Source organism: Orycteropus afer, unplaced genomic scaffold (assembly GCF_000298275.1).
Source record: "Orycteropus afer afer isolate SDZICR_OR568_19922 unplaced genomic scaffold, OryAfe1.0 scaffold00241, whole genome shotgun sequence".
Lineage (NCBI taxonomy): Eukaryota > Metazoa > Chordata > Mammalia > Tubulidentata > Orycteropodidae > Orycteropus > Orycteropus afer.
In genome coordinates, this window is record NW_006921828.1 from 2,931,197 (window position 1) to 2,956,565 (window position 25,369).

Sequence of the window (25,369 nt, forward strand, 5' to 3'; positions counted from 1 at the left end):
CTTCCTTCTTCTTCCTTCTTCTTCCTCCTCCTCCTCCTCCTCCTCCTTCTTCTTCTTCTTTCTTCTTCTTTCTTCTTTCTTCTTGTTCTTTCTTGCTCTTTCTTCTTCTTCTTTCTTCTTTCTTCTTGTTCTTTCTTCTTCTTTCTTCTTTCTTCTTCTTCTTCTTTCTTCTTCCTTTTTTTTTTTATTTTAAGGGTTTGCGATGTTTACATTCAATATTACATGTACATTTAGTTTCACTCTCCAATTACCATGCTCAACCCTAACCCAGTCTCCTCCTCTCCCTGCCCAGTAACCCTCCACCTGTACCCCTCAAAGTTTTGCACTCCTGTCTGTCCTGCATTACCTCCAAGTGAATATTTCCCCTCTGGTGCCCCATGGTCTGTTGCTCCAAGGGATGTATTTCCATAGAGTATATGGGTGCATCCCCCTGAGTTGAATGGTCTGCATGTACATCTTGTTAACTATTGGGCTGAGATCCAGCCCCTGGGAGTGACTTTTATTCTAGGTGCAGACTGTATTCCAGGCCCATAGTATTAGGGGTCTCACCAGACTCCATCTGACCAGTAATTCTGGTCATTATTCAGTTTTTAGATTTTTTTTTCCACGTTTTTCCTCCCACTCTATCCAGGATTTCCAGATTTGATCCTTTCCTGAGTGGTTGGCATTGGTAGCCGGGCACCATCTAGTTCTTCTGGTCTCAAGGGCCATCATGTCCTATGGCTGATTGCTCCCAGATTCCCTTGTTCTTTGGCACTCTTCTTTGCTTCTGACAATAGGAGACCATTAGCTACATCTTAAATGGTCGCTTGGAAGCTTTTAAGACCCCAGTCGCTGCTCACCAATGTAGGATGAGGAACAAGGCTTTTATGTATTTTGTTGTGCCAATTGAGTCTGGTGTTCCCTAGTATTATGGTCCTGAGATGGTAGATCCATTGGATCTCTTTCCCATAGTGTCTGAGTGTTTGTGAGGGATTGCTCTGTGTCTGTCTTCTATTGTTTCTGTAAGAATTGCAGGTATTTTGTATCACTGGTATCTGTGCAAGATTAGCCTGCACTGACTCCATCCTTGGTCTAGAGTATACTCCTGTTCACTGACCCCCATCTGGTCCTCTCTGGTGTTTATGTGTTTATCTGTAGCCTGGTGTTTGGTGTTAATGGTAATGCAGTATTGTGGGCACACTGGTTGGTATTAGCATCTGTTGTCTATCTCCTATGTGCACAATTCATTGTCCTCCCTTTTCCTAATGTTATCATGGTGGTCTCAGGCTCTTTCCATATATCCTTTCCCTTACACATGTCAGCATGTGGGCCCCAAGTAGCCTGAAATTAATCCCTCCCCTTTCCTCCCCACCCCGGTAACCTAGAACGTGAATCCCCTTTCACAAGCAAACCCTTTTTTGTCTTTTTATAGTAATGGGCACATACAGTACTTGTCCTTCTGTGAGTTGGCTTATTTCACTCAGCATAATGTCCTCCAGGCTCATCCACATTGTGAGGTGATTCATGTATCCCTCTTTGTTCTTTAATGTAGCATAGTATTCTGTTGTGTGTATGTACCATAATTTGGTTATCCATCTTCTTTTGATGTTTCTTGCATCATTCAACATATTGCCATAGAATCTTTCAATATTACAATTTGAGGCTTGATTTTTTTCCTCACTTCTTTCAGTTTGAGAAATGATGAGTGTGTTCTTCCTTTTGGTTTTCTAACTCCAGGTCTTTTCACATTTCATTATAATAATTGATTTTGTCTTTTTGAGCTGCTCTTTGAAATCTTCTGTTCATGGAACCACTGAGACTATGGCCCCTAGCTACCCTTCAGGTCTGAAATTGAACTCATTCCTGTGGCTTCCAGCCAAGCAAAACACAGGCATATGAGTTGAATATTTACATTAGGTAGATATACTCCTTGGAGAGAACAATCATGGGAGAATAGAAAGGCTGTATATGCACAGGGATACAGCTCAGGTGGCAGGAGTGCATGGAGGGAAGGACACAGGGAAGAAGTAACTATGGGGAGGAAGTTGGAGGGGAGCTGTTGCATTGTGGTAAATTGTACTCACTGTCATGAAACAAAGTGTATGTGAGGTGCTGTATGGAAAGTGAATTTACTCTGTAAATTTTCAGCCAAATTACAATTTAAAAAAAAAAGTTCAGAAATCTTCTGTTCAGCTCTTTTTTCCTGTTGATTCTTCCATTTGCTTTAGTTACTCTCCATTTGAGAGCAAGTTTCAGAGTCTCTTCTGACATCCATGTTGCTCTTTTCTTCCTTTCCTGTCTTTTTAATGACTTTATGCTTTCTTAACGGATGATGTTCTTGATAAAACCAAAAAAAAAAAAAAACCCTCACTGACATTGACTCAGATCCGATTAATAGCGACCCCTTCTTGGGTTTCCATGGCAGTTTCACTACAGAAGTAGATTGCCCAAACTTCCTTCCAAGGAGTGGCTGGTTTGAACCAACAGGCTTCTGGTTAGTAGTCAAATGCCTTAGGCACTACACCACCAGATGTTCTTGATATCATCCCATAATTCCTCTGGTTTTCAGTGTTCAATGCATCAAATCTATTCTTTAGATGGTCTCTAAATTCAGGAGGGGTATAATCAAGGTCATATTTGGCTCTTGTGGACTTCTTTTAATTGTCTTCAGCTTCATCTTGAACTTGCATGTGAGCAGTTCATGGTCTGTTCCACAATCAGCTCCTGGCCTTGTTTTGGCTGAAGATAATTGAACTTCTCCATCGCCTCTTGCCACAGATGTAGTCAATCTGATTCCTGTGTATAGCCACCCTTTGTGTTGTTGAAAAGTGGTATTTGCAATGAATAAGTAGTTGGTCTTGCAAAATTCTATCATGCAGTCTCCAGAGTTTTTCCATCACCAAGACCATATTTTCCAACTACTGGTGACTCTTCTTTGTTTCCAACTTTTGCATTCCAATTGCCAGTGATAATCAACACATCTTTATTACATGACTGGTCAATTTCAGACTGTAGAAGTTGATAAAAATCTTCAATTTCCTCATCTTTGGCTTTGGTGGTGGTTGTGTTATTTTGAATAATAGTTGTATTAACTGGTCTTCCTCATAGGCGTATGGATATTATGCTGTCACTGACAGCATTGTACTTCAGGACAGCTCTTGAAACATTCTTTGTGGTGATGAATGCCACACCTTTCCTCTTCAGTTTGTCATTCCCAGCATGGTAGATAATATGATCATGTGATTCAAAATGGCCAAAACCAATCCATTTCAGCTCACTAATGTCTAAGATAATGATCTTTATTGACATTTTTGACAACTTCCTATTTTCCTAGATTCATACTTTGTACATTCCCCATTCTGATTACTAATGGATGTGTTCAGCTGTTTCTTCTTATCTTGAGATGTGCCACATCAGCAAATGGAGGTCCCAAAAGCTTTGCTCTATCCACATCATTAAAGTCAGTTCTACTCTGAGGAGGCAGCTCTTTTCCAGTCATATTTTGAGTGTCTTCCAACCTGAGGGGCTCATCTTCTGGCACTATATCGCACAATATTTCAGGGCCATTCATGAAATTTTCCAGAAATATATCAGACAGTGTTTCCCTGCTATCCTTAAGGTTTTCACTGGCTAATTCTTTGAGAAGCCTCTTACTTCTTCTGAGTCTCTTAGTCTGGAAGCTCTGCTGAAACCTGTCCACCATGAGTAACCCTGCTGGCATTTGAAACACCAGTGGCATAGCCTCCAACACCCAAGCCACCACAGTATGACAACTGACAGACAAGTTTGTCTCCCTTAGCTGTTCCAAACTACTCCACTCATTTCCTGGTCTCCCTCGCCATGTTCACTTACCTGGCCTGCCACCTTGCAGTGCTCCCCGCACACAGATACTCACCTTCCTCTGTTGGTCCTGGGCTGGCTTATTGCTGCCTGCCCCAGGGCTCTCATTCCCTGCACCCAGACACCCACCTTTCAGCATGTAGTAATGACAAATGCAAGCACAAGATTAATGTCTCTGTGAAAGATAAGTGGAACAAAAGCTAAAAGCGATAAGTGGAGCTAAAGGCACCAGCCTGTAGACCTGAAAGCAGGCTATGGTAGCAGGAAGCTCAGGTATGAAAAATGCTCTGTGAAAACAGTACAGTATCTTTGGAGCAAAGGCCAGGGGGTAGAAACCCTTTCCACCATTTGCCATTAGTTGAAAGAAGGAACCAAACTGGTGGTGGCTTAATAGAATGTTGCAGTGAAGAGAGGAGACAGGGACTGAGCTCTAGGACAGGAACTACAGTAGTTCCCCTATTACTGCAGGGCAGGACTTTGGGGAGGGGGTGATTCAACCTGTTTCTGGACTGGCAACTCAAGGAACGAGATAGAAGCAGCCACAAAATTGCTAAACATGGGAAGAGAGAACAAACAAACAAAAGCATTTCTTTCAAAATAAGCCTGCGAACCAATATTCTGAAACTCCTGAAGAGCAATCGATGGAACAATCCAGCAAAGAAATAGAAATAAGCATGTTTATAATGCTCAAAAGGAGCCCAGGTGGTGCATTAGTTAAGTGCTCAGCTGCTAATTGAAAGGTAGACAGTTCAAACCTACCAGTTGCTCCATGGGGGAAAGATATCTGCTTCTGTAAAGATTTAATTAAAAAAAAAAAAACTTACTGCCATAGAATTAGATCTGACTCATGGTGACCCTTCCTTGGGTTTATGAGGCGGTATCACTACAGAAGTAGATTCCCCAATCTTCCTTCCAAGTGGCTGGTGGATTTGAACTGCCAGCCTTCTGGTTAGCAGTCAAAGGCCTTAGGCACTATTCTACCAGACTACAGCCTTGGAAACTCTAAAGTGTAGTTCTGCTATGTTGTGAAGGGTCACTTTGAGTCAGAATCAAATAAATAGAAATGGGTTTTAGAATGCTCAAAGAGATAAATGAAGGAATCGTGTCCATAAAAATAAGACATTTAAAAAACAAAAGGAAGTTTTTTTAAAAAAAAAAAAAAAACCTAGAAATATGGACATAATCATTGAAATTAAAAAAAAAAAAAAAACCCTCAATAGATCACGTGAATTTTAAAAGTGAAAAAGTTGAAGACTGAATCAATGAATTAAAAAAATTCTAGTCATATAGTATACATTTTACAAGAGGGAAGTCCTATGTCATAACATTATTCACAAAGTATTTGGAAGGTGTGCTTCTCAAACAATTTATGAAGTGCTAACTCTGGTAGTATAGTGCCCAAGGCACTTGACTGCTAACCAGAAGGCTGGCGGTTCAAACCCACCAGCCACTCCTTGGAAGGAAGGTTGGGCAATCTACTTCCATAGAGATACTGCCTCAGAAACCCAAGGAGAGGTCGCTATTAGTTGGGGCCCACTCGACGGCACATAACAACAACAACAACAACAACCTATATTTGTACTTTCTATACATCATGTCATCTGATATTCTCAAGAGACCTTATGAGGTAAGTGGTGATTGTTATGCCTATTTTCCAAACAAGGAAAACTAAGACTGAGTAATGTGCCTAAGATCACATTGTTAGTTAGTAATAGAGCCTGAATTCAAATATTAAATGGCTACTGTATATATAAAGGGAGGTCTGGTAGTGCAGTGGGTAAAGCATTTGGTGGCTAGCCAGAAGGTTGATGCTTCAAACCCACCATCTTCCTCCATGGGAGGAAGATGACGCAATCTGCGTCTATAAAGATTTACAACATTGGAAACCCAATGGTGGTGGCTCTGAGTCAGAATCAACTCAATGACAGTGAGTTTGGTTTTGGATTTACTAGATATATGGGAAATGTCTTTATGAAAAAGAATGAACAGGACAGGATCCAACACAAAGGGAAGAAAAGCTTAAATACTTGTTGAAACTTTTGCTTTAGTCTCTGTCCTAGTTTATATACCATAGAAACAGATTCTCAGACAGTGATATGCATACAAGAGATATCTTGGAGAGTGTGCCGAGGAGTATCACCTGTCAGGGGGTTAGAGGGAAAAGTTAAACAGTGGTACAGTTGCAGCAGACACCTCCAGGGTACAAAGCTCACATGACCCTTAGGCCTTTCCAAAATTGAAGCAAGGGAGCAGTCTTTGTACCCCTGCATTGATCAGTCATTGGATTTAGGAAGGGGGTTGTAATCTTGGATAAGGAAGCTCCCATCAGTGTAGGACAATTCCCTGAGAAGGACTCAGCTGTAAACTGACATGATGCTTGACAGCTGAGGGAGTTAAGTGCCTTGATCCTGAAAGGAGTGTCTGGAAGGTGCAGCCACATCCACTATAAGAGAAAGAGTATTGATATGATATAGGAATGTCCAACTCAATGAAATAAGACCTTGACAAAGAAGTCAGAATGAAGTGAGAGGAGAGGGGAAGCTTTGAGTGAGGAACAATTGTGTCTAATTTAGTTTTCTTTATTGTATTTTCCCCCTGAACTTCAAATGTTAACTGAAACTTGACATTTTCCTGAGGCTCCAAATTGAGAGCCATTTTTAGTGTTCAGATTTCTTCCTGTGTAGGTCTCCCAGGGAAGGGTGCCTGCCCTGAGCAACTGCTTGAAAAACTGCCTGGACATTAATTGGCAGTTTTTCATGCACATTTGTCATGCAGTTGCTTAGAGCAGGCACCTAGTGTGAATGGGAATCACTGCCTTTCCCAACCCTTGTCATATGCCCCTCCCCTCACTGTAACTGGTCGTCCTGGCCCCATGAATCTCACAATTACAAAAGGCAGACTCAAACAAATTGCTAGAGTGGAGATACCCAGGTAACTGGCATTTTTTTCCCTTTATTTAATGTAGGGGAACCTGAATGCCTAGAATTGCTCAAAACCCAATAATGCATCCAACCAGCTAAATCACAACCCTGTGGCAAACAGAAACCCAGTTCTTCTTTATATATTTTAATTTATTTTTTTAATGGCAGCTCTCCTGGGAAGGAGATCTTTTGTGATACTTATGAAAATTGATAATGCAAGTTATGTATCCTCAGGCTGACAAATGAGAATAGTCTTTTGTTCCATGCCCTAACTTTGCTTTCCTCAGGTTGGCTACCAGCAGATGGTTCTAAGCTTAAATTATATCCCTGACAGCAATAAAGTAAAGGAGCATTAAATTATTAATACCTACTCTTTTTTAGTAAACCTCAACGAATATTAAATGTTTGTCTTTGCTTTATCTGAGAAGATTACGGTCCTATTAATTTTCCAAGTGTTGCCTTCTCATAATTTGAATATTTAAAATGCTCTAAACAGTAAATTTGGTTGTATTTTTCTCCATGTTGTCATAAAGCCTTAGAGTAAGAAAGCATTGTAAATTTCAAGTTCATCTGCTTAGAAGGGATATTCATCTGAATGATTTCACTATTAAATCAATGAGAACTCAAGAGAATCCTACAATTTAAATTCCATTTACCAACTGATGTACCGGTTGTTCCATTTAGCATCTGACCTGCCACAAATGTAGTTGGCAGATAAATAGATCATGTTATGTAAATTGCTCATATGACAGCTATTTTCTTCCATTAAGCCCCCTTGATATAGCATAGAGCAAAATTGCCTTAAGGTCTTAGTTGTAGAAGGTCATTGTTTTTGTGTTCCTCTTCTATTTTCACAGGATAGAATTCAAATCGAGCAAGGAACGCTCAACATAACAATAGTGAACCTCTCAGATGCTGGCATGTATCAATGTGTGGCAGAAAATAAACACGGAGTTATCTTTTCCAGCGCAGAGCTTAGTGTTGTAGGTGAGTCTTTACACTGGGGAAGGAAAAAAAAAAAAACTCTTTAAATCACTGAACTAACATGTGGTTTGCCAAACATAAATGCTCAATTCAAGAAAAAGGGTAAAGAAATCTTCAGGTAGCAATACAGTCTACCAGCAATAAGAGGCCACTTTCTAAATTGGCCTCTTGTGATGCTTTCAATGGGTAACACGGTTCCCTTGGCACTCATTTTTATTCCTCTATCAACCACACTTCTAAATTGAGCAACGTTTCTGAAATGCTTAGAATCTGCTGCTATCATTCTGATTTGGTGCAAACTTCAGCTTGAAGGAGGAAAGAGCTGACTCAGTTTAGAAAGGTTTATTTGACCGGCTGGCAGAATGAATCTTGTTCTTTCCATACTTGGTACTACTGCTGGTCTACCCCTCCAGCCACAGCTTTCCTTGTATGCCCCTTCCTCCTTTCTCTTCAACCACCTTTCTGTTCCGTGTTTGCAGCACTCTCCTTCAGGCCACTGTCACTTACTGTTCCTTTTGCCTGGAATGCTTTTCCTTCCCTCCTTCATTTTATCAACTCCTTCCCATCATCCATCTTTAAGCTTCATTATTGCTTGCTTGGAAAACCACACCTGTCCCCCTTTGACTCCACCAGTTAGGTGTTTTTATGCTACCTCTTAAATAAATAAATAACACCAAATGCACTGCCATCAAGTTGGCTCCCACTCATAGCAACCCCTCCTTGGGTTTCTGAGGCAGTATCATTGAGGAAGTAGATTGCCCAATCTTACCTCTCCTTTACAACAGATTCTACACTTGCAGTTTATATATGTTTCTGTGATTATTTTCTTTCCCTCTACTGCATTTTAACTTTTACATGAAGTCAAGGGTCATTTTGATTTAACTCATCATTTTATGCCCAGCACTTAATGCAACATTGATGTGCATAATATGCACTCAATAAATATTGAAAGAATGAGTGTGTTAAGTGAATGAAGTAGTTGAGTGTCTCTTTAAATAATAATTTAATGAGTTAAATTAATAAGGTAAAGGATAAGTTGAGTTCATTGACAAAGCTATGGGCATTAAAACTATTAAAACACCAGGCCATCAATTTGGATGTGTCCCACAGAAAAATCCTAACTTTGACACCAAATTTTATTCTTATAAGGAAAGACAGGGATGATAATAAAAATAGCAAAAAACAAATGTAAATGATTCAGACACTGCCTTCTCTTGTAGAGGATAGAAACAGTGGTTCTCTTGGTAAAAGCATATTAGAAAGATTCTGAGTCAGAGGAGTAAAGCAGCTCTAATGGGAGCTGATTCACATAAATCCTGATCATCTGTGCAGTTTCAGAGTCCTGACTTTCCCTCCTATAAAGCCCTTGTTGGTCCCTGGCATGTGGATCTTGCATGCTCAAGTAGAAGCTCTCTAGCTAAATGTCCTTTCATGCTATACAAGATGAAAAGGAAGGCGAAGCTTCCATGACTGCTCTTCTCATCAACATTTTTAGCTTGGACCAACATCCCAACACAAAGACAAGAATTTGTGAGAGCTCATGGGGCTGCAGCCTTTTCCAAAGAGGCCTGGGAACAGTTCTGTGCTCCTTGAATAATAACCAGCCTACCTTGGGCTACTGTATAAGCCTGACATTTCAGAAGCCTAGGCATTTGACTGCTAACTAGAACACCGTCAATTCAAGCCCATCAGTCACTCCTTGGAAGGAAGACTGGGCAATCTACTTCCATAGAGATACCGGCTTGGAAAATCAAGGAGGGGTTACTATGAGTCGGAAACAACTTGATGGCGGTGAGGTGTTTTTTTTTTTTTTAAAACATACATACACCACACCCCATAACTGTGCTAACAATAATCCAGCCATGTCCAGGACAAGTACAATGGTTTCACCCTCCCCAGGTTTGCTCTGATTATTGATACTCAGAATTTACTCTTTAGAATATATGCATAATGGTAGATTGTTGTGTATTTTTCTCTGAAAAAAAAGTATATTCTCTATTCAAGTATGTGAAATACTGGAAGTATTGGAGGAATAGCTAAAGCTGAAAGTGTAGGCTAGTGAACAAATGTCATTGTGCCAATTCACAAGGCTGGAAGCCCCTTTATAACCTTAAAAGATTTTTGTCAGTCCCTTTATTAATTTTTTTAAAAAAGTGATAGTAATAAATGACTACAATGAAGTGAAAAATGCTGTTAAATGTTTTTTATCTAGAACATCTACATACACACATCTGAAAATTCAGAGTCTATACATAGGAGGGTACCACAAATCAATAAATATGTTTGATGTGCAAATGGAGAATTGGACAATTAAAATAACCCTTTGCACAGCCTTTCCCATGCCTTCCCCAAACACCAGGGTTCAAAGCCTGACAGGTGGGAATCACTGCTCCAACTTTTACATTCATAGGTTTATTTCAAATCATTTCTCATTGGAACTGCCTACTGCCAAATGAATTTTTGATCTAAGTCTTTGCAGCAGTTTTCTTGAATCCCCTAAGGTCAGGAAGACAAGTAGTAAAGAGAAGAGGAAAATGCCTGAGAAGTTATTTAATAACCCTGCTCACAACCATGTTTAACATTAGAATAGCAAAGGGAAGTCAGTGACTGATGCAGGCCAAAGAAGCAGTAAAAACAAGGCTTCCAGGAATTCAAGACAGGAAGTTTGGCTAATGGACAGAGCTGCTATGCTGAGCCTGGAACAGTAATTTACATTTGCAAAAGCAGAAGACTGAGAGTATACTAGATGAGTGTGAAATGGCCTGAACAAAGGCTCAAAATTCAAAAACACACTGAAGATAGCCTCTTACACTTATATAATCCTGAATGTTTTTCAAAAATTTGGTTCAATATCTGCCTTGAGTATTGTGCTCTTTTAAATATCTATATAGGTCTTCCTTCTGCAGAGCAGCTGGTGGATTTGAACCATGAGCTTTCTGGTTAGCTGTGACATCCTTAGGCACTATGGCACCAGAGCTCCTATCTATATGTGGTCGGATTGACAACTGCAACTCAAAAGGTTAGAGATAGTAGAGATAGGGAACATAGGAGCCAGCACATTTATGTTAAAGGAGGAGGAACAACTCAGTAAAGGAGAGTGAGAATAGTAAGACAACTCAAAGAATGTAATCAGTGTCTCTGAGGTGTACATATAGAAATTGTTAAATTGGTGTATGTTTTTCTGTGTATATTTTCAACAAATAATTTTTTTAAAAAATGTATTCAAATACATACAGCACGTATACTCAAAAAACCAAACTCACTGCCATCGAGTCAATTCCGACTCATTGCAACTCCCATCAGGTTTCCAAGGTTGTAAATCTTCATGGAAGCAGATTGCCCCATCTTCCATCTGTGGAGCAGCTGGTGGGTTTGAACTGCTGACCTGGTTAGCAGCCAAATGCCTTATCCACTGCATCATCAGAGTTCCTCTAAAGCATGAATAGGCAGAGTTTAAACTTGAAAGACAGTATGGAAAAATCAATTAGGGACCAATTTTAGAGAATCTTGAATAACAAGCTTAGACTTTTCCTTTTTAAGATCCCATTTTCCCTCCCAAAAATCACATTCATATACTCCAAGTGAAGTGAAGAACAGTTAAGTTTTAAGTCAGTAAATCCCTAGGGTCCACCTTAAGTGAGTGAGGGGATGACATTTGACTATTTTTAAATGCACATAAATTGATATTGGTTACCTTGGGTAAGCTAGTGATTGTATTCCATAAATCATTTTGTTTCTAGTAGTTTAACATTAGTTTGACTCTTGTGGGTCACATAACTGATCTGTTATTACCTGTGTTAGTCAGAACCATGGTGAGATTTAATTGAACAAAAAGACACAAAAATGAAAACAAGATGATTTGGTATAAGGAAAGAAAAAAGAAGATGTGTTGGTTCCAGTTATTGATTATATATCAGGATCCACCAATGCTATAGTGGAGATTCCCTTTAATGCTTGGTAATAACCCTAAAGTTATGAATAAGAGATGGCTGGGAAGCATGCATTTAATAGGCTTTTCCCTTGGTCTTGTTTTATGTGTTCTGTCTGGGTATTTAATGTGTATGTAATACACCTATATTTAATGGGTTGAAACTGCTAAATAATTAACCTAGGTGCAGGGAGATTTACACACTGAATGGGTGAATGCTGTAGACTTTTACCTTAATGTCAGTATATTCGAATAGGTCTGGTTATGAGTATATCAAATAGAAATGTCCTTGTTTGTAGTTGACATATCAGAATTGATAGTTTATTATTCCCAAGGCAACTGTTTCCAAACCTTTTCAACTGTGCTAACCTATATTGCAGGTAAGGTTCTCTCATATGACTCAATCCCTGGGATGCTATGCAGTTCCCTGGCTGATACAAACCATCATTCCATCCTGTCTCTCTCATTCATAAAGTCATATTGGAATTGGAGTAAATTGAATCTTATTATCATGGGGCAACTAACAACATAATGGGGAAACTTGAATCTTCTGTAAATAACACAAAAGAGTAAGTTAGTATGAGGAGGAAGTGGGAGGGGAGCTGTTGAATTGTGGGAAATTGCAATCAATGAGACAAAGTGTATGTGAGCTTCTGTATGGAAAATGAATTTGCTCTGTCAACTTTCATCCAAATAACAATAAAAATTAAAAAAAAAAAAAGTAAGGTATTTACTGGATAAAAAAGTAATCACTTTTCTAGTATTTTTATACATGTTTAGTATTTGTGTCCTTTTAGATCTATTTCCATAGTAGTGATACTGCCTCAGAAACCCAAGGGAGGGGTCACTATGAGTTGGATCCGACTCGACGGCAGTGAGTTTGGTTTTGGTTTAGGTAATCATATTGGTGACAGGGACTGCTGATTGAATTGCCAAACTTAAAATGTGATACTCCATACAGAATGTGTACACCATGTACATAATGAGCATAAAGATCATGGTGACCCCACATGTGTCAGAGTAGAGCTATGCTCCTTAGGGTTTTCAATGAAAGACATATATGTGTGTGTATATGTGTGTATGTGTGTGTGTGTAGTAAGTAGATTACTAGATTGTTCTTAAAGGCACCTCTTGGTGGATTCACAACTCCAACCTTTCAGTTAGTAGCCAAGATCATTAACCGTTTGTACCACCCAGAGTTTCCCCAAAGCAGAACCTGAGGCAGGGGTTGGGTATCTGTGATTCATTGGAGGAGAGTTCTCCAAGAAACTGTAAGAGAAAACAGGCTAGGGATGAGCAAGGATATCTCAGATGTCTAGCCTAGGTCTAATCCTGAAAGAGAAATTCTGGAGTATAAATTGCACCATAGAGTTATTCCAACCTTGAGGTGAGAATGTTGGCCTATTGTGTCCCCATATCATATCAGGTTCCTTGGAAGTAGTGGCTATAGGTGTTGGTGGATGGGGCATAACTCCCCAAGCTCAATTTCCCAGAGAAAGGGGCAGTTATAAGTCATAAGTGGTCAACACTTACAGCAGTGGGGTCCAAAAAACAGAAGTTTTGCAAGGTATTAACAGCATTAGCTACAGAGGACACATACTCGTACCTAGGCCAAGATATTTGCTTTCATTGTCCAGTTTACCTGGGTCATAATCCCATTAGGTGGAATAATTACTTTACTACAGAGTATCTTTGGTTTTGAAAAGAGATGGGCTATCCTTGAGTGGTGCAAACAGTTAACATACTTGGCTGCTGAACAAAAAGTGGGAGGTTTGAAGCCATCCAGTGGTGCCTTTTAAAAACAGCCTGGAATTTACTTCCAAAAAAATCAGCCATTGAGAACCCTTTGGAATACAGTTCTACTCTGATACAATGGGGTCACCGTGAGTTGATTTCAACTTAATGGCAACTGGTTTTCTTATCCCTAAGAGCAAGTGGGTGTGTACCCAGGTGTCTAGTGAATGTAATCTGACTTTACCAGAACTGCATAGTGGAACAGAAGTATCCTGAGGAAATTCTGTTTAATGGTTCAGTATCATGGGGATTCTCCTGGCTTGCTCAGTAGAGGACATCTAACCCTGGCAGGACGTTCAAAGACCATCAATAACTGATGGTCCAATTAAAGAGATGTGCAGGCTTGAGCAATTATCTGGTTAATTGGGCATTTATCCAGGTGAATGGCTGCCAAATTAGGAAAACATTAAGGCTAAACTAAAGTTATTTCACAGGGACTTTCACAAGTGCTCATCTGCCTCTAAGGCTGATTTCTCAACTGCCTCGTTGAGCTAGATTACAAAATAATCAAATGTCCTGAGTGTGATCAGCATCCAATGAGAAGACAAATGCCTTTCTTACTGGAATGTAGTCATCTAGGCAATAGCTGAGGTTGGGCAATCCTGCTTCCGTAGTGATACTGCCTCGGAAACCCAAGGAGGGGTCGCTATGAGTCGGGGCCGACTCGACGGCAAGTAACAACAACAACAACAACAACAGGCAATAGCTGTATCTGAAATCACCATGAAGGAAGAAACTGTGGAAACATTACTTACTACACTTGGAGAAAGAAGATGTGTATTCAAATCTGAGATCTTTAACAAGTTGCTGAGCTTTGGTTTATTTTCCAAACAATAATGCTATTACTTACATTACTGTAAAACTGAGAGATCACTTATGAAAGTCTTTGTAAACGTGAATGTATTTGTCACTTTATGAGAAATGTTTTGGTGTTAAGTGGGATCCAGATCAAAAACTTGTCATGTAATAGACAGATTCAGAATCACATACACAAAACAATAACCAGTTGCCATCGAGTTGATTCCAAATTCTGGCAACACCATGTGTGTCAGAATAAAACTGCACTCCATTAGCGTTTTCAACTGCTATGATCTTTCAGAAGTAGATCACCAGGCCTTTCTTCCAAGGGGCCTCTGGGTGGATTTGAACTGCCAACCTTTCCAATAGCAGCTGAACGCTTACCTGTAAGCACCGCTCAGTGACTACAGAATTACCAGCATGTCCTTTTTCTTTAGCTCAGTAGTAGTCACATTTTGCTGCACATTACAGTCATGTGGGTGAGCTTTTTCATACGCTGATACCAGGCCCTCATCCAGGGAAATCAATGCCTGAGCCTGGGACCTTAAAATTCCCAGTTACGATTCCAATGGACAGCAGAGTCTGAGAACTCCTCTGATTGATCAGATCAGAAGGCTGTTGAGTTTTCCTGAAGTCTTGACTCCCAAACATTAGCATGCATCAAAATCACATGGAGAGCTTGTTAAACCACAAAGTACTAAGCCCCAATCCAGGAGTTTCTGACATTGGAATCCTGGAATGGGGACTGAAAATTTGCATTTTAACAAGCTTTCAAGGGATGCTCATGCTGCTGGTCCAAGATCACACTTTGATAACCACTATCCTAAAATATGAAATCTATCCTATAGAGAGGTGTTCTGCTTCTTTATTTTTTAAAGTTGAACATAGTCTACATAGCAAAGCTTCCAATTTAAATCAAAACTCTGAATCAGAAGTTGTACGGTAGAAAAAAAATTATCAGTTATCAGAAATTCCAACAATGCCTGAAGACCCTGTTTTGTCAAAACAGCAAGTAGAAACAGGAACACAGTGACTACCACGTTGTATAAAGACTGCTAAGATGTTGAGTGGTTGTGGCTCTGATGGCTTAAACCCAACTGTGGGAGACATGGAAAACTGAGAAATAAATATTATGACAATTCCTGTACATCAATTTCCCCAAAGAAATTAGAGTTTAGAACTCAGTAATGCATCACTGACTATTAATACAATACCCTGTCCTATAAACAATATCTCCTGGAAAAGTGCTGTGCATGCATTATTCATTCTGGGATTTCATGGTCCTTTTGCTAAAGAGATTTCTGATAAATTACTCTTAAAATGTAAAATCAGGAGAAAAGTTTGAGTTTTCTAGAAAAATGGAATTTTTTTTTTAAGCAACCAGTAAGAAATATGTTCTAATTTTTCCCTCTGCCCAATATGTTACCCTTTTTCTTTTGACTTCTAGAAGTTCAGGGCTGATTTAACATTTTAATCATAATTCTAATAAGTTAAATTTTTATTAGGATTATTTCCTATCATTCCTCTATTTGACTCTGTTGTGTTTAAAATGTTTTCAGCACTTTCTGTCTTTTTCCATTCCCCACTGCAAACTAAAAAAAAAAAAAAAAAAAAAAAATCACTGCCATCAAGTCAATTTCAACTCATAGTGATACCTATTGAGTTTCTGAGGCTGTAAATCTTTATGGAAGTAGATCATCCCATCTTCCTTCTGTGGAGCAGCTGGTGGGTTTGCACTACTGACTTTCTGCTTAGCAGCCAAATGCCTTATCCACTACATCACCACAGCTCCTTCCCACTGCAAGTGTCTTTGAAATAGCAAATAAATAAGTAAATTGCAATGACTGTTTTTCACTTCCCCTTCACCACTTTCTGCCAACATATTAATTTTATTTTTGTAGCCTCAGGCAGGTCTAGGGAGCTCTGGTGGCATAGTGGTTAAAGCATTTGGCTGCTAACCAGAAGGCTGGTGGTTTGAACCCATTAGCCACTCCATGGAAGAAAGATGAAGCTGTCTGCTTCTGTAAAGATTTGCAGCCTCAGAAACCCAGCGGGGGTTGTGATGAGTCAGAATTGACTCCATGGTAGTGAGTTTGTGTTAGTTTGAGGCAGGTTTGAAGTGAGCCCTGAAAATCTGCATTTCTAACAAGCTCACAGGTGATGCTAGTGCTTCTGCTCCAGGGAAAATTGACTGGCAAAAAGTGTTAAAATTTAAATTCCCAGATCCCTTTCAAAATAAGTTGTTGTTGTTATGTGCCATGGAGTCGGCCCAACTCATAGCAACCCCTCCTTGGGTTTCCAAGGCTGTGTCACTTTGGAAGTAGATTGCCCCATCTTCCTTCCAAAGAGTAACTGATGGGTTTGAACCGCTAGCCTTCTGGTTAGCAGTCAAGTGCCTTAGGCACTACACTACCAGAGCTATATTTAATACTGAGGTGGGGGAGCAGTCACAGTGCAGTAGTAGAATTCTCCCCTTCCGTGTGTGAGACCCAGATTAGGTTACCAGCCTGTTGTTGTTGTTATGTGCCGTCCAGTCAGACCCAACTCATAGTGACCCATCCTTGGGTTTCTGAGGCAGTATCACTACAGAAGTTGATTGCCCAACCTTCCTTCTGAGAAGTGGCTAGTGGGTTTGAACCGCCAGCCTTCTGGTTAGCAGTCAAATGCCTTAGGCACTAGGCTACCAGTGCAGCCATCACCCATCTGTCGGTGAAGAATTGAATGTTGCTATGATGCTGAACAGAAGCTCTGCTAGCCTAGTGCCTAAGGCACTTGACTGCTAACCAGAAAGCTGGTGGTTCAAACCCACTAGCCACTCCTCAGAAGGAAGGTTGGGCAATCTACTTCCATATTGATACTACCTCAGAAACCCAAGGAGGGGTCACTGTGAGTGAGATCTGACTGGATGGCACATAACAATAACATGATGCTGAACAAGTGTCAGTGGAGCTCCTAGACTAAGACTAGGAAGAAAGGCCTGGAGATTTAGTTCAGAAAATCAGGCAATTAAAACCATATGGATCATACATTTTTACCCCATTTTGCATGTGGTTACCATGACTCTGGGGGCCAATCCCAAGACAGCTAATAGCAACAACATCCATTTAACAATATCCCCCAGGTGATACTGATATAAGACTTACCAAGTTTTAAGCCATCACAGGCACATAGCCTTCTAACTTACAAAAGCAAGTGGGGATTGGAGGGCAAAAATGATAGAGATGTTCCTTTAGGATACTCACCATATGTCCAGCTCATTGTTCCATTGTTACATTATCCAAGAGTACATGAAGTTAATATTGATAAAAGCTCTATCCATCATGAGAGGAAATTTCCACCAAAAATAGAGTATTTGCACTAATGACATTCCAGCCTTATCAATTTCCAACCAGAATGGGCAGTGGCTCTTCCAAACTCTCAAGGAATTAATTTCTTCTTGATGTAAGGGCGATCCCTTTTAATAAAACCTTTTGAATGTAGAACACAGTAAAAAGACAAAATATATGTTTTCTCTGCATGCAAAACTGTTCTGGTGCCTTATTGAAAGAGCATGGTGAGCAGGTCAATCATTGCTGTATCACAAAAACCGAGCTTATGCATGTGTTTCTCTTGAGCATGTGTGTCTGGTGAGGGCATGCGTGGTGGTTAAGATTGTGTGTTAACTTGGCTGGGCCATGATTCTCAGTGGTTTAGCAGTTATGATGTAGACATCCCCCATGATAAGATCTGACGTAATGTAATCACTGCCAAGATGAGATCTACTGTGAACAGCCAATCAGCTGAAAGGGAGTTTCCTCAGGGGTGTGCCCTGTTTCACTCTCACACACACACACACACACACACACACACGGGCATCATGGCAAAATTATCTGGCTTTCTGCTGGATCTGTGTCCTGCATCTGGCTCATTATCTCCGGTTCCTGCATTTGAACCAGTGGCCTGCTGTGTTGCCTGCCAGTCTTGGGTCCATCAGGCCCTACAGCTGTGCGAGTCAGGTAAGCTTCTAGCTTGATCTTGACCCACAGATTTGGGACTAGCTAGCATCTACAACTGCGTGAGCCATTTCCTTGAGATAAACGTGTGTGTATGTGTTTATCTGTGTATGTATATATGTGTGTGTGTGTGTGTGTACATCTGTGTATGTATATGTGTGCATAAATGTGTGTGTGTATTTGTTTCACTGGGTATGCTTCTCTAGAGAACCCAGCCTAAGGCAGCATGTATAACTGAATCCTTTAAGACTGCTGTGATATCTTGACGAACAAAGTCCCAGGGAGCAGATTCCTTGAACAAAGTGAACTCATTTGAAGAGTTGGAAGGATGATGGAGTTCTCACCGTCTCAGCACTGAGTCAGTGGTTGGGAGTACCTGGGGAGGGAAGAAGAGGCCATAGCATTGCCTGAGAGAAAGACCCAGATTTGGAGAAATCTAAACTCCCAGGTTCCACTTGCCATATCTCTTCCTCTAAGATTGTGGTTTGGGGAAGATAGAGAAGGGGCAGTTATGTGTTTGAGCTACCTCAAACTTGTGAGAGCTGATTCTGTATCTCCTCAATTCAGCATTGAGCAGCCTCATGTTGGTAGTTTGAAACTGGCCGTGGTAGTATTTACATCACAGTAATTTGCAAGCACCACAAACCAGGTACTTTTATGTTTTCTTGGACTATTTGTCATCACACAAGGGTGGTTGTTGTTGTTGCTGTTGTTGTTATGTGCCATCAAGTCAGACCCGACTTATAACAACCCCTCCTTGGGTGTCCGAAGCAGTTTCACTATGGAAGTAGATTGCCCAACCTTCCTTCTGAGGAGTGACTGGTGGGTTTGAACCGACAGCCTTCTGGTTAGCAGTCAAGTGCCTTAGCCACTTTGCTACCAGAGCTCCCGCACACAAGGGTAGGGAGGTTAAATAATAGTATAACTATGTATCTATCCGCGTTTATATCTCTATAAGAGAAAGAGATAATAAATAGTTCAGGTTGTATTTTGGGGGCAACTCTGCTTCAATAGGCTAGGATCCAATTCCAGAGAGGATAGACTGTCTAGGTCAGTGAGTTCAAAAAGCCAGTTAGAGGCTCACTTATAAGGAAGAAAGGTATGTGGTATCCAGGTGAAGTATGAAGAGAAGGGAAATTCCTGTTCTGAATTGAATCCCTGAGTTCTCTCCTTCAACATACATAAAATCAACAAACACTGATGAAACATCTGCTTTGTGCCAAGCACTGTGCTTGGTTCAAGGGGTCAGTAATACATAGTTTCTACCTTCCCTTCAAGGAATTGATGGTCTAATAATAGTTTCCAATAAGAGCTACCACTTCAGCACTGGAATTCTGGGGCTCTCACTGTCACAGTCTATTGACTCTCTTCTGTTCAGCAAACATTTGTATCTCACAACAAAATTACTCATAATCAAATATGGCATTGCGAGAATATGTACTACTTGCCTTACTTACCAAGGACATGAATTTGTATAAGGGTTTAGGACACTGTGTCAAATAAGATGAAATATTACTAATTTCAACTGATGTAAGAAGGTCATTGTGATAACAGATTTTTTTAAATGCATAATATTTTATTTACATAGATAGAGTAGCTCAAAGGATGGTAACAAGGGTTTAGCAGCTCAAGTCCTACTTAAAGCATTATATAAGAATTATTTTTAATCAACATGTTAACTCTTATATAAGAAATTATGTCCTTAAAATGGCTTTAAACTGTTTTTTTTCCCTGAGAATAAGAAAAAAGTTTCCACTCATGTTAACAAAATTAATGTTTACCTTTCAAACCTTTTATAACAAAGGAAAAAAGGTCATACCTGATCTTACTTATTGATAAGATGTTGAGACATGCTGAAGTGGTTCATATGCCCAAATATGTTTGTCACTTATCATAGTGCCTAAGATGCCAACATTAATATTTCTCATCCATACCAGAAAATACTACTCAGCAATAAAAAGGACCATAATGAGACAGAAAGCAAGTTGGATGGATCTCAAGAGTGTCAATGTTGATTGAGAAAAAGCCAATCTCAAAATATCACATATTACATGATTCTGTATCTATAATGTTCTCAGAATAACAAAATTTTAGAGATGGAGAAGAGATTAGTGATTTCCAGGGGCCAGAGGAGGAAAGGGGAGTGTGTGTGTGGTGTGTGTGGGGGGCGTGAGGGGTGAGTATAAGGGGCAACAAAAGGGAGATCTTTGTGGAAGTAGTTCTGTATCTTTATTTCAGTGGTAGTTACATTCTGATAATGTCACAGTCACCAGTCCATTTCCTATATGAGCAACCAGAGTGGTGCAAATGGATAAGCGCTTAACTACTTAATTAGAAAGTTAGTTGTTAGAACTGACCCAGAATCACTTCAAAAGAGAAGCCTGGCAGTTGGCTTCTGAAAAGTCACAACCTTGAAAACCTTGTGGAGCGAATCTACTCTGCACACATGGGGCTGCCATGAGTCAGAATCAAAACTGTGGGACAACTGGTTTTGTTTCTTTTGTCTTGTTTTACATATCTACACATATGACAAAGTGGAACACATTGTAGCAATATCAGTTTCCTGGTTCTGATATCATACTATAGTTACATAAGGTATCACCATTGGTGAAACAGGGTGAAGAAAACATAAGACTTCCCCAAACTGTCTTTCAAGTTCCTATGAATCTATAATCTTTCAAAATAAAAAATGTGTGTGTGCCTTTTGTTATTATTATTATCATTATTGACTTTTTGATGAAATTTTACCCTGTAAGTTAGGTTCCCATTTGATACTTTTTGCAGAAATTATTTAGTGACCTTAGTTACATTTATCACAGTGTGTCAACATTCTCTTTAATTGTGTTCTATTTTCTCCATTTCCAGTAGTCTAGATTCCTTGCCCCCTTCTCATCTTTGCTTTTGAGTAATTATTGACATTTTGGTCTCATAGTGATGGTTTTAAGTAGAGCACTGATCTTATAGGTAATATCCTTTCTTTTGTGTGCCACTCTGCTATTTCAACAAAGGATGATCTCAAAGGAGAGGCTCGGTTCTAGGTTTCTAAAAACATCACAGGGCAATAGTCTCAGGGAGTCCTCTCTTCTCTACCATTCTAGTGTGTCTGGATTTAAAAAAAAAAAAAGAAGAAGAAGAAGATTTGAGTTCTACTCCACATTTTTCTCCCATTCCTTCCAGGATCATCTATTTTGACTCCAGTCAAAACAGGCAGTGATAATAGCCAGGTACCATCTAGTTTTTTGGTCTCAGCGTTCATGAGGTTGTGGTTCATGTAGACTTGTTTCTTCTCTGATCTTTTGATTACCTTTTTACTTATACCGACACCTCCTTGGATTTCCAAGGTGGTATCACTATGGAAGTAGATTGCCCAATCTTCCTTCAGAAGAGTGGCTGGTGAGTTTGAACCACCAGCCTTCTGGTTAGCAGTCAAATGCCTTAGGCACTACATCACCAGAGCTCCCATTTTGTTTGAGGCAAGCAGAGACCTGCAGTTGTGTCTTAGATGGCCACTCGCTTTATGACCGCAGATGCTACTCACTTCACTAGGATGCAGATTATGATTTTTGTAAACTATGTTATGGCGATTGACTGATTTGCCCAATGAGACTATAGTCTTAAGCTTTCAAATCCAGAAAATCATTCTTGAAAGGTGTTTGGTTATATCTGTGGAGTATCTATATTTAAGTCTTCAATGATATATGTGCCTGAAGCCACATATTTGTATTCGCATATACCTATAGATACGTCTGTCTGTTCTCACCTGTTTATACACCTGTACTTACCCATATATCAGTGTTTCTATATCCATCCATATGAGCTCAAGCACTCGTTTTTGCTTTGGTTATGCTGTACTTACTACATCCGCATTCAGTGCCACTTTTCCCATAACCAAAAAATAAAAATCTCTGTGATCTAAAGCAAACTTTCCTCTCCTCCCATTGCCACCTGTCCCTGGTAACTGCCAATGAACTGTAATCTCTGTGTGTACATGTATGTGTGTGTGTGTGTATATGTATATATGTACGTATTCATATGAAAGAGGGATCATAAAATATTTGTCTTTATATACTTGATTTATTTCACTTAGCATTATGCCTTACAGGTCCATTCATGTTATAGTATGTTTGATTGTTATAGTATGTTTGATTATTCTTTATGGTAGCACAGTTTTCCATTATGTATGTACCACAGTTTGCTTGTCCCTCCACCCATTGTTTGGTACTTCAGTTGTTTCCATTTATTTGTTATTGTGGATGAAGCAGCGACAAACACAGGTGTGAGTATGTCTGTTTATGTCCTTATTTTTAGGCCTCTAGGGTTTATACCTAGGAGCTCTGGTAGCACAGTGCCTAAGGCATTTGACTGCTAACCAGAAGGTTAGCGATTCAAACCCACCAGCCACTCCTCGGAAGGAAGGTTGGGCAATTTACTTCTGTAGTGATACTGCCTTGGAAACCCAAGGAGGGTTGCTATGAGTCGGATCCGACTCAACGGCAGTGTGGTTGATTGGTGTTTTAGGGTATATACCTAAGGAGCTCTGGTGACAAAGTGATAAGGCACTTGACTGATGACTGGAAGATCAGCAGTTCAAACCCACCAGCCACTCTGTGGAAAGAAGACAGGGCAATCTGCTTCTTAAAGACTTAGAGCCTTGAAAGCCCAATGGGGATCATTATGAGTTGGAATTGACTCAATGGCAGTGAATTTGGTTTGGTTCGAGGGTGTATACCTAGGAATAGGATTGCTAGATCATGTTGTTGTTGTTGTTATGTGCCGTCAAGTCGGACCAGACTCATGTCGACCCCTCCTTGGGTTTCCGAGGCAGTATCACTACAGAAGTAGATTGCCCCATCTTCCTTCCGAGGAGTGGCTGGTGGGTTTGAACCCTTCTGGTTAGCAGTCAAGTGCCTTAGGCACTATGCTACCAGAGCTCCCTGCTAGATCATAGGGTAGTTCTATTTCTAGTTTTCTGAGAAAGTGCAATACCATATTCTGGAATGGTTGTACCATTTTAAAGTTCTACTGGCAATGGTTATGGGTTCTAGTCTCCTCATATCCTTGCCAAAAGTTGCCTTTTTTTATTTATTTACTTATTTTTATCAGTGTCATTTTAGCTGGGATAAGTTGGTATCTCATTGTAGTTTAGATTTGCATCTCTCTAATAGCTAATGAACGTGAACATCTTGTCATGTGTTTGTTGGGTGCTTGGATGTCCTCTTTGGTGAAGGTTCTGTTTGTGTTCTTTGCCCATTTTGTGATTGGGTTTGTTTTTTTATTGTTGAGTTACTGCAATTTTCTATAGATTTTAGAGATTAAATGCTTTTTGGGTAAGTAATTTCTGAAGACTTTTTCCCAGACTCTAGTTGTCTATTTACTCCTTTAATAAAATCTTTTGATGCACATAAGTTTTTAATTTTTATGAAGTTCCATTTATCTATTTTGTCTTCTTTTTTGTGCATTTATTGTTATTTTTTAGCCTATTTTTATAGCATTTTAAGTCCCATTGTTTTCCCTCTATTTTTTTTTTTTCCCAAGAATTTTATGGGTTTAGATTTAACATTTAGGTCTTTCATCTACTTTGAGTTAGATTTTTGTGCATGGTAAGGAATTCTGGTGACACAGTGGTTAAAACATTTGTCTGCTAACCAAAAGATTGTGATTCGAACACACCACCTGCTCTGTGGAAGAAAGATGAGGCAGTCTGCTTCCGTAAAGAATTACAGCCTTGAAAATCTTATGGGACAGTTCTCTGTTCGGTAGGGTCCCAATGTGTCAGAATAGACTAGATAGCAGTGTGTTGTTTTTCATGTATAGGTCTTATTTCATTTTTCTGCAGGTGGATATCCAGTTATACACGCATCATTTATTAAAGATAAATGATTAATGGACTTTGACTCCTTGTTGAAAATCAGCTGTCCATAGAGGACTGTGTTTAATTCTGAGTTCTCAGTTCTATTCCACTTGTCTATGTGTCTGTAGTTAAAACAATACTAGGCTGTTTTGACTATAGTGGTTGTACATTATGTTTTGACATTGAGGAGTATGAGGCCTCATACTTTGTGCTCTGTCTTCAATATTGCTTTGGCTATTCAGGATTTTTTTTTTTTTTCCTTAATATGAAGTTGGCTATTGCTTTTTGTGTTTCATTTATGAATGTTGTTGGGAATTTGTACTGGCATTGCGTTGTATCTGTAGACTTTTTTAGGAAAAATTGATATTCTCACTATATTAAATCTTCTAATCCATCAGGTAGCATAGTGCCTAAGGCACTTGACTGCTAACCAGGAGGCTGGCGGTTCAAACCCACCAGCCACTCCTCGGAAGGAAGATGGGACAATCTACTCCGTAGTGATACTGCCTCGGAAACCCAAGGAGGGGTCGCTATGAGTTGGGTCTGACTCAATGGCACATAACAACAACAATCCATCAGCACAAGATGTCTTTCCTTTTTGTAGATCTCTTTTAGTTTCTTGGAGTAGTGTTTGCTAATTTTTATTATATAAATCTTTTATGTCCCTGTTGTTGTTGTTATTACCATTAGATGCCTTTTATGTCCCTAAGTTGTTGTTGTTATTACCATTAGATGCCATCGAGATGGCTCCAACTTAATGACCCTGTGTACAACAGAGTGAAACCTGCCCAGTCCTACTTCAGCCTCGCAATCCTTGCTATACTTCAGCCCATCATTGCAGCCACTATGTCAGTCCATCTCGTTGAAGGCCTTCCCTTGCTCGCTGACCCTCCACTTTACCAAGCATGATATATCTTTCTCCAGGGAATGGTTCCTTCTGTCAACATGACCAAAGTAGGTGAGATGAAGTCAGGCCATTCTCCTTTCAAGAAGCATTGGTGCTACACTTCTACTGGGACAGATTTGTTAGTGCTTCTGGCAGTCCACAGTACTTTCAGTATTCTTCTCCACAACTCAAAAGCATGAACTCTTCTTCAGTCTTCCTTATTCATTGTCCAGCCTGCATATGTATATTGTTATTGTTGTTATGTGCCGTTGAGTCAAACCCGACTCATGTTATGTGCCGTTGAGTCAAACCCGACTCATAGCGACCCCTCCTTGGGTTTCCGAGGCAGTATCACTATGGAAGTAGGATTGCCCAACCTTCCTTCCGAGGAGT

At 39.9% G+C, this 25,369-nt stretch overlaps 1 protein-coding gene across 1 annotated transcript in view; it reads left to right on the top strand.

The window, feature by feature from the left end:
* CNTN4 (contactin 4) overlaps nucleotides 1-25,369 on the top strand; it is a 566,343-nt gene that overhangs the window by 293,444 nt on the left and 247,530 nt on the right. The window contains exon 9 of the mRNA XM_042782091.1: nucleotides 7,601-7,730. Within this exon, the coding sequence (XP_042638025.1) occupies nucleotides 7,601-7,730 (130 nt within the window). The remainder of the gene's footprint in view (nucleotides 1-7,600; nucleotides 7,731-25,369) is intronic.